Raw genomic sequence first — 12,923 nt, 5'->3', positions numbered from 1 at the left:
TTTTAGTACTTTGAAAGGCCCAAATATGGCAGTTGTAACAGTGGTGCACTGTGTCTGTTCTTAACATGATGTGAGAGCATCTTTTAAGGTCCTTATGTACAAAATCTGGATGCTGGTAAAGGGCATAGCTTGGAAATTTTGAGTTTAAATTGTTGCAGCAGATATGGTAGTTTTGCAGAAAATATGAGTTTTTTCTCGACTGATAGTTGCTGTAATGATAAGATAACTCCAATGGCAGGCGTAATGTTTCTCCATAAACAATCTCTGCTGTTGTTTCTCTAATGGTTGGCTTACAAGCTGCGTGGGGGCCCAGTAAGACCAGTAGCAGTGCAGAGGACCAACTGTTTCCAAAGCACAGAAGTGTGACCTTTAATGTTCTATGCCAGCATTCTGCCATCTTGTTGCTTGCAGAATGGTAGCTGGTTGTATGGTGGTGTTGGGAACTGCACAACTGGGACAGTCAAGGAACAGCATTGTCTCCAATTGTCATCCCGGATCTGTTGTGACATGAGTTAGACAGCCAAAATGGAACATCCTGTGTTTTGAAAAGCTCCTTGCTGTTATGTCTGCTGAGATGTCACTGCTAGGAATCACCTATGTCTATTTAGTGTATCTGTCTACTGGTATAAATATGTAACGGGACCCCTCTGATGGCTGTAGCAGACCCACTACGTTTACGTGGACCTGGGAGAAACACCCTGCTATCTCTGATAATTCTCCAGTTGCCTCCTGTATGTGCCTGGCTGCTTCACACTGCTGACAGGCTACACATGTTCTTGCATACTGGTGACATTCTTTCTTTGTACTGGCCCACACCAGCCTCTCCATCATTGGTTGTTGTGCTGGGTTTGTGTGAGGTTATGGATACTGTCAAAAAATGCTCTTCATAGCATTTCAGACATGAACGGTCTGGGTGTGGGTCTAAGCACAATACACAAAATAATATGATTCTTGAGTTTCTCCGGGAGTATTTGATAATCAAAATATCCACGGGTGTACTGCCAGTCTACCGTGTCCAACGGGCACAATATTTCAGTGATCGTACATGTCACCATCATCAGGTGAACTGACGGTACGGAACGTGCTGGTACGGAGATCCGTATGCTATGGCTGCTCAGAGGGAACTGGGTTCGGTCGTGGTGGCGGCCAATCTAAATACCCTCCGCCCGCGGCGCGCTCCCTCCGCTGTTCGCGCCCCGCGCCACGGTCGCGCGGTGGAACAGATTGCGACGGCGTCTGAGATGACGTCGGAGTGATGGCTCTGTCCGCCGTGGTTGTCCAACTGTACGTTTGCTCGATTTACTCTCGATTAACCCAATCGCTGGTTCCAAAGCTTGCTAAGATTATAGCCACAGTCACGGTTTATGAGGTCGTCGTTGGTGCGAATTTTGATGGCCTCTCTAACAACGCTGTCCCAGTATTTCGACGTCTGTACCAGAATCCTCGTGTGTTCGTACTCCATAGTGTGATTTTCCGACAAACAATGTTCGGCGACCGCCGACTTGCCGGGATACATCAGTCGAGTGTGCCTCTGGTGTTCATGGCATCGATCCTCGACGGTACGCATTGTCTGACCAATATATGACTTGCCACATTGACATGGAATCTGGTACACGCCGACCTTCCTCAAACCGAGGTCATCTTTGGTGCTCCCCACTAGTGCACGAGTTTTATATGGAGGACAAAACACCGTTCCGACCCGGTGTTTCTTCAAAATGCGGGCGATTTTCCCCGAGAGTGCGCCTGTATATGGAATAAACGCTGTGCCTACCTCCTCGCTCGTGATTTCATCCATCTCCACAGGTTGTGCTGTAGTAGTTGGGCGGAGAGCACGTTGAATCTGCCACTCTGAGTACCCATTTTTTCGAAATACAGTTCTCAGATGTTCCAATTCCTGGGGTAGACTCTCTGTGTCAGAGATAGTGCGTGCCCTGTGTACTAGAGTTTTAAGTACCCCATTCCTCTGTGAAGGGTGGTGGCAGCTGTCTGTGTGCAAATACAGATCAGTGTGCGTTGTCTTCCGATACACCCCATGACCTAGGGTGCCGTCAGCCCTTCTCTTGACCAAGACGTCAAGAAAAGGTAACTTCCCTTCTGTTTCAGTCTCTATAGTGAATTTGATGTTGAGGTGTATGGAGTTTAGATGTGTAAGGAAGTCAAGGAGTTTATCCATACCATGTGGCCAGATGACGAACATGTTGTCCACGTAACGGAAAAAGCAAGTAGGTTTCCTCCTCGAAGTTCTCCATGTATAAATTCGCTACCACTGGTGAGAGTGGGCTACCCACAGCGACACCCTCCGTTTGTTCATAGTTTTCTCCATTAAAAAGAAAATACGTGGAAGTGAAGACATGCCTAAAAAGTTCAGTGGTCTTCTCATCAAACTTCTGACTAATCAATTCTAGTGACTCTCGCAGGGGTACCCTCGTAAACAAGGAAACGACGCCAAAACTCACATGATATCTGACTCATCCAACCTGAAGCTATCAAGGCGTTTAACAAAATCCACAGAATTATGTGGTTGTTGAGAGAGACATGTTGTCTCAATATGGTGCACCCTGGCATGCAGCACCTTACCAAATTGGCTACTATCTCCCTGTCTGGTTTCAGGTATAATTGAGCTATGGGGTGAGATAGTAATACAGGTAAGCACCTCTGCCTATACTACCTGTGATCACCTCACTGTTCATTTTAATCTCTATCCTAATGGATTTAAATCTCCAGCCTTTGCTGATGAATAAGATCTGCTCCCAATACCAGCTCAACCACATTCGCCAGCATGAACTTCCACTCGTAACTTTTTTACAGAAACCCAGGTCAGCTATCACTTCACGATCACATTAAGGTGACCTGTCATTGTGTTCTTGCTCTGCTTGTATAGTAGCATATAAGTACTTACATCAGAACTTGAGTCAATCATATAGCAATGGTTTGCTTCTCTGTCTCTTACATACAGCTGGTGCAATAAGGTGAGCAAGCAAGACTTGCTTGGTGCATATCTACTCAGCCTGTCATTAATAACTTGTACAACCTTGAATACTGTGTCTTAATTAACTTTGATTACATGCTGGACTTACCTTCAGTACCTGTGATGTACCTTCATTTATAATCTGGCACCCTTGAGGAAAGTTGTGGCCTGTTGCAATCTACTGCAGGCTGCTGAGGCTGTTTGGGAATCCAGAAAGAGCTGTGCAACTTACGCCCTGATCACCATAATGCCTATGGTACCAGGACACAGGGTCATGTTGCTTCCCTTGTGCCATTTATCCATTTTCTCAATTCTGCTGGTACGATGGATGCCTATCTTCTTGTTTTTGCCTGGCATGAGTCCACTTATCAATTGTCAATGCTGATAACTGATTATGCTGTGTATCTAATTGGCATTGGGATATTAAACTTCAAAGCTGTGCATTAATGTCTATCTGTCACTTCCTCCTTAATTTCCTACCATATTCCCATCTTCAGCTTTAGTCTGCAGTTTATAATCAATAAATTATGGTCAGAATCCGCATCTGCCCCTGGATGTGTCTCATGGTTCAAAATCTAATTTTGAAATATCTGTTGTACCATTATAATTGCACTCTATCTGAAACCTGCCAGTGGCCCCAGGTCTCTTCCGTGTATATGGAATTCTTAAATGATATGTGTATAATTTGTAAACCAAGAGATAGTAATGATTAAATTTTGTTCTGTGCAGCATTCTACTGAACAGCATTCTTTCTCTTTCCATGTTCTACTATTTCCACTTCTCTTCTGTTTCCTACTACTGAATTGAAGTCACCCTTCATAATTAAATTTGCAACTTCTTTAACTGTCTGAATAATTTCACTATTTGTGGTGGAAGAAGTAAATGCTAGAAAGTGTAATCAATGGTGAAATTCTCACATTTTTTGATTACAGAACTATTGTTTTACTAAAATGAAATAAGAAATGGTAGAGCAATAGTTAGCTCCTGTACATAAAAGAGTGTGAAAAAATTAAATACGAAGAAAAGATAAACTAAAAGTAGTAGTAAAATAAAATATGCCTGAAATTACGAAGGACACACCAAGTTGAAGGCAGGCACGATTTAAAGACACTCACATATAGTTTTTGGCCCGAGATGCTGGAGTTGCCGGTCATGTGTGCATGAGGTGTGCATCCTTATATATATATGTGTGTGTGTGTGTGTGTGTGTGTGTGTGTGTGAGAATATGAATGTTAATGTTGTGTGTTTGCTGATGAAGGCTGTGGCTGAAAGCTATATGTGAATGTCTTTTAATTGTGGCTGTCTACAACCTGATGTGTGTACTCTTTATGGTAAGTAGCAATCCACCTTTTCTTGGATTGTTGATATCTTTAAGTTTTATCTAGTAGAAACAAATAAATCTGAAATACCTGATTTTCACTACTTGTATTTCAGTTGCATTTCAAACTTGACTTCCTGTCAACTGATGTGAACCCAAAGGAAGTGACAGCAGAAGTGTTGGGCCCATCCGGGAAAGTGGAATGCAGACTGACACTGAATCCAAATGGTGGGAAAGGCACATTTGTACCTACTGAAGTAGGAATGCATAAGGTAAATGTCAAATGTGAGATGCTTAAAATGATGATGGTGAACCTTATTGCCAACTTTGTAATGATATTTGAATAATTGAAAATGTTTTGCAAACCACTGCTGTTACTGTAACCTACAATCTTGTTTTACATTTGCAGCTGATTGTATACAATGAAGGTGAAGTTGTCAGAGGTTGCCCCATAAACATCCGAGCTGCTCCAGAACTTACCAAGATTTCATTCCCAGGAATGGACCCGTGTGCTATAGGTTCTATAGTGGAAGTTCTGGTAATTATGAAGTGATGCTTCATGCTTAGAGATGGTCACAGCATTTTTATGCAAGAAAAAGTTTTGTCTAGTGAGATGAAACTTTTTCTTCGTGCACTGTTGTTGTATATCATTAGATTATTTCTGATTTAGTTATATACTATTATTTGCACAGTAAACTACTGCACTGAGGTAAATTTTTCATTTTTTGTCTACTCATTGTTACCATTGGTGCCCCCCCCCCCCACCTCCCCCCCACTGTGGACTCTGGAGTTCTTATTCTTTACAGAATTCTTATACACTTCTAGAAGTGATGTCCCACAATTCCACATAAACCTCTTGTTTAGCCAATTGTAACATTACATTGCCAATTGTAGTGAACAGTACTATAGTGTTTACCATTTTCTCTTTAGAAAGTGTAATACTTGACTCACAGTTATGGAGCATGGACTTCAATTGTTTGTGAATCATTCTCGTTACAAATAGTGAGCACACTGCTCTGAAGTATTGTTGTCAGATTGGCTATGAGGAATATCACAACTGTAGCAGAATCACTCTTCTTAATTTAATCGACAACTGCTAAATGCAGCAGTTCGTTGGTGTCACAGAACACCACTCACAGCACCGCATACAATACACTCTGCCGTGCTTTAACAACTGGTTTCACAGCAGCTTTGTCATCTTCAGCATGAGAAGACATTCGAGAGTACCTTATGTAATTTCATAGTGCTTGACAAAAGCATAGCCTGCGTAAGGGAGCTCGGTGTTAGTTTAGTGTATTGCGTTTATTTAAGAACAAAGAAGCACTAATGCCAGATCCGTATGTTCAGATTCAAAGCGAGGCTAATCTCATGGACTTCAGTAAGCTAAAGCCAGGAGCAATGGCCTGGCAGGAGTCAGTGATGGATGTTTTAAGTGGTAAACAATTCATCACTCAACACATTTCTCAGTATTTTGGACTTTGGAGGATATGGAAGTATATCTCTATCATAGGGAGATGGTTGAGTAATCAGTTTCACATTCACTGGAGAGTTCACTGGTAGTCCTTTCTCTTTTTTAGAAACATTCACTTCTGATACACTCCCTCCAAAATTCTCGATTTGATTTTGGGTAATGGAGGCAGTGTAGGTGGGGTGGGGCTTGCATGGTCAAATGATCCTGAGAGCTAGGCTGGGGGATGAATTTGCTACTAGTAGGGTCTCCCAAACCAGACAGGTCAAAGGTGATGATCCAGGTGAAATGGGACAGCCTGGTCCTCCAGGTTGGCAGTTGGGTGTGGGGCCAACACCCCAACACCATAAAAAAAGATGATTGTTATGAAACACCAAGAAATAGCCTCAGATTTGGCACTGAACAATGGAAACGACCCCAGCAAGTCAAAGGTTAATGCCAGGAGGTTATAGAACAAACATAGAGTGAAGTGTGGCACCTGAAATGTAAAAACACTATTCTCATCTGGAAAAGTGAAGGTCCTTGATGAAGAACTGAATAGGTACAGGCTAGACATAGTGGCTCGGCAAGAAATGAGATGGCACAGAGAAGAAATGCATAAAGAAAAGTGGTATAGCTATGTCTACAGTGGAAATAAAGAAGGTAAACATCAGTTTTGAGTGGGTTTTGGAGTAGCCAACAGAGTAAGGAGAAATTACATGGACTTCAAGGCTGTTAATAAAAGAATGTGGTGGATAAAAATAAAAGGAAAATTATACAACATAACTCTGGTTTCATTCCATGCACATACAAAAGATAAAGATGACAGGGAAAAAGACAGTTTCTACAAAAACGTAGAATCAGTGTATCGAGATGCACCATCATACGAAGTGAAGATTTTCCTTGGTGATGCCAATGCTAAAGAAGGAAGAGGAGATATTTTGAGACCTTATGCTGGCCTTCACAGTCTGCATGATTCCTCTGCCAACAATGGAATGAGATTAGGCAATCTGGCAGCTTCAAATAACTTAATAATTATGAGTACCTACTTTCCTCGCAAAGACATTCATAAGATAACATGGAAGTCACCTATCCAAGAGACTCAGAACCAAATAAACCACAGACTTGTGGATGCTAGACAGAGAAGTGCTATCCAGAATGTAAAATCTCAAAGAGGTGTAGAAATAGGATCAGACCATTACCTTGTGGTGACAACCAAACATGAGAGAATAGAAAGCGGTAACAGCAGGGGAAGAGAAGCAGACCAGAAAATAAATGCAGATCTACTGAAAGAGGACCATATCAGGGAAAGATATGTACTTTAAATTGGAAACAGGATTGCTTCCATTGAAGAAGAAGATGAAAATGATGATGAAAAGTTTTGGTTGAAAATCAAGATAGGTTTAAAAGATACTGTAAGTGAGGTGCTGAAACCAATGTAGAAAAGGGGGAAGAGCAGAGGATGGTTTAATGATAGGTGTAGAGATGCAGTCACCAAGAGTAAAGCAGCAAAACTGTTGTGGATGGCAAATGAACAGGATGAAAGAACAAAGTTGAGATACATGGAAGCAGCTAGAGAAGCAAGACAAGTCCTTTGAACAGAAAAGTGAGAGTTCATAAATAGTAAAATAAAACTGGCAGAAGAAGACCAGACAGTAGGAAATACAAGAGACTTTTACAGGACAGTCAGGTTCTTCAAGAAAGTATACGATCCAAGGATTGACTTAATCAGAGGTCAAGAAGGACAGATAATCAAAGATGAAATGAAATCTGTGGAGGAATGGAAAAACTACTTCGAAAACCTCCTGAATGTGGATGTAAACACCATGAGTGCTACAACACAAAATGAAGAAGAAGAATCCTATAGAGAAAACAGAGATACTGTACCATTGGTGGGGTATGAACTACCAAGCATGGAAGAGGTAAGAGCGACCATAAAACTGCTGAAGAGGGGGAAGGCAGCAGGAATAGATGGCATACCTTCATAGATGTTGAAGGAGGGAAGAGATACTCTACAAGTGAGGCTATAACACTTAATCTGCTTAATTTGGAAGAAGGAAGGGACCCCAGAAGAACGGAAGGAGTGCGTCATCTGCCCTATAGTAAAGAACGGAGACCCAATGAGATGTAGCAATTGTAGAGGAATCACACTACTATGTACAGCTTATAAGATCTCGATCATGTTGTAACTGAAGCAACTAACACCACATGTCAAAAAAGTACTGGGATTCCAACAAGCAGGTTTCAGAAAGGAAAAGACCATTTACATACAATGTAGCAAGTGCTAGCAAAGAGCTGGGAATTCTGCAAAAATGTTCACTGCCTTTTGTGGACTCCCAAAAAGCACATGGCAGTGTGAACAGACAAGCAATATGGCAAGAACTTGAAAGGGCTCAAGTTCCCAGAAAACTTATAAAACTGACACAGATGTGCACCCAGGAGACAACATGCATGGTGAAAGTAAATGGAAACATATCAAAGAAGTCCAAGGTGAGGACTGGAGTGTGACAAGGAGACTGCCTCTCCCCTCTCCTGTTTAACATGGTACTGGAGAGGGCCCTGAGAAAGGTAGCAAGCCTAGAGACAGCAATACAGCTGGCAAGAAGAATGGCCTATGCGTATGATGTAGTTTTAATAGCAGAGAAAGAGCAAGACTTGGTTCAGATGACAAGGACTTTAATGGAAGAGGCAATGAGAGCAGGCCTGAAGTTGAATATGGATAAGACAAAATACCTCATAGTTAGCAGAATAAACGATGACAGACACCTGAAGATGGAGGACAAAGTCTTTGAAAGGGTAAAAGACTTTAAAAATCTTGGGGCTATACTCAGTGAAAGAAACGAGATAGACCAGAAAATTACCACATGAATACAAGTAGGAAACAGGTCAAGGTTCGCTCTGGGAAAGCTGTTAAGTCCCGACATCTATCGAGATCCTCAAAGACTGAGATATACAAGACAATAATACAACCTGTAGTCTTATATGGAGCAGAGACCTGGACCATCACCCAAAAGATGGAAAGACACCTCTTGACATTTGAGAGTGCCATCCTCAAACAGATTTTTGAGCCAGTGAAGGACAGAGATGAATGGAGGAGAAGAAAAACCATGAATTGCAGGAGCTTTACAAGTCAATGGACACCGTGGCAGTGATCAAAGGAAGAAGGCTGAAGTGGAATGGACACTTAATGTGTCAAGAAGGCAAGATCATCAGGCAGGTAGTGGAGGAAGATATTAGAGGCAAAAGACCACAGGGAAGGCCACGACTCTGATGGATTGATCAGGTCAGAGAGGATATGAGTATGCTGGGGCTGTCTGAAGGAGAATACATGGACCGAGGTGCTGGAGGAGGCTGATTGGTGAGGCCAAAGACCGACTGCAATGTGTGTGATCAACACAGTAAGACAATATAGGTGTCTACCAATATTGTTAGTTGTGTTTTATGAGTTTTCTCAAATCACAATACTGATTAGGTTCACTGTGCAATTTTCTACACTTACTTGACATCTGGATGTGCATTGAATGGGTACCATATTTCTACAGTTCCCACTCTTTTCCTGATCTGAAAATTAGTGCCTTTTCAGGACCTTTGAATACATGCATTCCAAGGAGAAAACTTAGAAAATAAACTGAAAATTTAAGACAAAATAAAATATTCACAAGTTTGACTTAATATCTTTTTTTATTTAGCAAAACCAATTGAAAGGCATTATGAGCCACTTTAAAATACATAAAATATAACTACATTTAATTTTATATACACAGTATTTCTTTATCTATATACACATTAATCATAAATATATATTCTAATTTACTTTCATATCTTTCAGTGTGGATTTAATTTTAGTGTTTATTCCTGTCACTTCTCCTTTTTTTCCTTGGCTGATCTTATGAAACTGTTTGATTGAAAAATTCACACATCAAAAAAAGTCTTGCATCACCCCAGTTCCCAGAACTCCTGGAGATAGACGTTGACTGTGGATATTGTATCACAGTCCCTTTGACTGTTGAGAGATGTCATTAAACCTGCCCAAAGATGTAAACAACCATGCATGAGCCGTGCATGTTAGGCAGAGGGGGTCTGACAGCTGATCAGTTTCAGTCATTCCACCAGAAAGGAGGTAAAGGCTCGTGTTGTCTGTAGTTCATGCCTAGATGGTCAATACTGTGGTTTGATCATGTCTGCATTGTTATTTTGTGCCAGAAAGGGCTCTCAACAAGGGAAGTGTCCAGGCATCTCGGGGTGAACCAAAGCAATTTTGTTCAGACATGGAGGAGATACAGAGAGACAGGAACTGTCGATGACATGCCTCGCTGAGGCTGCACGAGGGACACTACTGCTGTGGATGACCACTACCTATGGATTATGACTCGGAGGAACCCTGACAGAAATGCCACCATTTTGAATAATGCTTTTCATGCAGCCACAGGACATCGTGTTAAGACTCAAACTGTGCACAATAGGCTGCATGATGCGCAACTTCACTCCTGACGTTAATGGCAAGGTCTATCTTTGCAACCATGACACCATGCAGCGTGGTACAAATGAGCCCAACAACATGCTGAATGGGCCGCACAGGATTAGCATAAAGTTCTCTTCACTGATGAGTGTTGCATATGTCTTCAACCAGACAGTCATTGGAGACATGTTTGGAGGCAACCTGGTCAGGCTGAACACCTTAGACACACTTTCCTGAGAGTGCAGCAAGGTGGAGGTTCCCTGCTGTTTTGGGGTGGCATTATGTGGGGCCGACATATGCTGCTGGTGGTCATGGAAGGCGCTGCAACAGCTGTACGATACGTGAATGCCATCCTCTGACTGATAGTGCAACCATATCCACAGTATATTGACGAGGCATTCATCTTCATGGATGACAATTCGTGCCCCCATTGTGCAAATCGTGTGAATGACTTCCTTCAGGATAACATTGCTCGACTAGAATGGCCAGCATGTTCTCCAAACATGAACCCTATCAAACATGCCTGGGATAGATTGAAAAGGGCTATTTATGGATGATGTGACCCACCAGCCACTCTGAGGGGTCTATGTCGAATCGCCGTTGAGGAGTGAGACAGTCTGGGCCAACAGTGCCTTGATGAACTTGTGGATAATATGCCATAACCAATACAAGCATGCATCAATGCAAGAGGACGTGCTACTGGATTTTAGAGATACCGGTGTGTACAGCAATCATGACCACCACCTCTGAAGGCCTCACTGTATTGTGGTACAACAAGTAATGTGTAGATTTCATGAGCAATAAAAATTGCAGAAATGAGGTTTATGTTGTTTTCTGTACAGGTTCTGGAACTCTTGGAACTGAGGTGGTGGAAAACTTTTTTTGATGTGTGTATATTTCATATCTCACATATTTTCAGTTTTTTCTGCCAAATCATCAGTACATTTCTGTACTTCACTAATAGCATCTCCTAATCCCCTCTTTTTGGTTTCCAATCCTTCTGTTTCATCTAACAGTGCTTTTCTTTTAGAACCTTGCATTTCAGATTTTCTCAATTTTTTCCATTCATCAAAATACATTGTACATTTTTGCCTGGCATTAACAGCAGATAAATGAAGTTCGTTGTTCGCTTCAAAATTAGCTAATCCCCTAGTACATTTTAGGTGATCAGTTATTACTCTCTCTGGGCCATAAATGTTTCACTTTTCATATTCTCCACTCATGTGTATTTATTTAATGAGAAACCTATTTCTACATCTGCTTGACCATGAGATAAAATCAATAGCTTTTTGTTGCCACTGTACAGCTATGAAGAATTTGGAGTCAAGAACTTACTTAAAAAGGATCACATCTTTCCTCTGAAGGATTAACAGCTTTAAAGAGAACATAGTTAGATGATACTTGCTCACTTCACTCACATTCTCTTAATAACTTTAGCCTTTGTAAGGTTTCTTAACACCAATTTTATTTTAGCATGACAATCAGTGCAATTTAATGCTATTTGCCTTGGATCTAAAGAAGATGAGCTTTGGACCATTAATGACTTAATTAGAGATTTTTCTAGCTTGTTTTTTAACTTATGAAATAAAAAAATTGTGAGAATCAGATCTTAAATTAAAGATATCTTTCTTCGAGACTTTTTCTTAAAAAGTAAGTTTTTTGCTATTAAGTTTTCCAAAAAACCTAAACCAATTTTATGAATTTTTGTATGCGTAGATGTATCTTTGAAATCAGATTTTGGTAGTTTGTTTGCAGATGTCAGTTTATCTGTGCATTCTTTTTTATTATATTAAAATTTAAAAAATGGTCAAGAAAAAACCTTCTTAGATCCCAGCAAAAAAAGGTAACATTGGATTACTGTTTTAATACTTTTCTAACAATGGGGTTAACATTCTAGCAAAAGAGAAGAAAAAATTAAATTTCACAGTTGTCAATGCAATTTTGGTGCTTTTTCTACGGTCTCATAAGATTTTGAGCCTGGATTGTTAAATAGCCTGTTTCACATCCTACCACATCTCTTATATCCTCTGTGCTGCTGGAATATTTTCATGTCAATTATGGCTACAAAATTTACATGGCATTTTTGTACTGGATGAAGAGGGAGAATCCTTGAACAGACAGTAAAGTTCTATGCACAAACCATCTAAATTTCACCCTGGTGCTCTGTTTCCTCCTTAAAAGCATTATTCATCACATTCAGACCACGGCTACCGAAATTAAGCAGCTGTTTATTGAGCTCTTGATTTAATTTCCCTTGAATCCTACCAAATTGTTTCCAATTAACAGCTGAGTCTTCCACTGAAATCTAAATTAACTTTTGTGAGTCTAGTTTATTTGTTAGATCATAAAATGCTTTCATAGCATCCCTGGCAGTATTGTGACCTAAGAAAGCTGAAGGCAGATGTTGTGTTTCTACTTTATTGTTTACAACATCCCAGTAATGGATGTGTAAATCCATTTGTTTGGCTGTAAAAACTTATTTAATGCTTCGTCAAAGCACAGTGTTAAACTGCCCATGTTATTAATTTTATCATGCAGTATATTAATGAAATATGGAGCTACTCCAAAGCTGAGCAAGTATGCACACTCAGTTGGTCCACATGAAAACTTTTGCAATGTTGCTGTCTGCAAGCATTTGCTCAAAAACATAACTGACATCCTTACAAGAAAAACTATTAGTTACACATGTTATTGCCCATATTATTTCAGCATTTAACATTGAATTTTAAAA

The 12,923-nt window shown here is 40.7% G+C and overlaps 1 protein-coding gene across 1 annotated transcript in view; it reads left to right on the top strand.

The window, feature by feature from the left end:
* Window positions 1–12,923, top strand: part of LOC124596486 (filamin-B) — an 896,651-nt gene that overhangs the window by 286,306 nt on the left and 597,422 nt on the right. Inside the window, exons 7-8 of the mRNA XM_047135636.1 lie at window positions 4,403–4,558; window positions 4,696–4,824. Coding sequence (XP_046991592.1) covers window positions 4,403–4,558; window positions 4,696–4,824 — 285 coding nt within the window. The remainder of the gene's footprint in view (window positions 1–4,402; window positions 4,559–4,695; window positions 4,825–12,923) is intronic.

The sequence above is a fragment of the Schistocerca americana genome, chromosome 2 (assembly GCF_021461395.2).
Source record: "Schistocerca americana isolate TAMUIC-IGC-003095 chromosome 2, iqSchAmer2.1, whole genome shotgun sequence".
NCBI classification, from domain to species: Eukaryota; Metazoa; Arthropoda; class Insecta; order Orthoptera; family Acrididae; genus Schistocerca; species Schistocerca americana.
The sequence above is the reverse complement of the archived record's forward strand: the minus strand, read 5'-3'. Positions and strand labels throughout refer to the sequence as shown.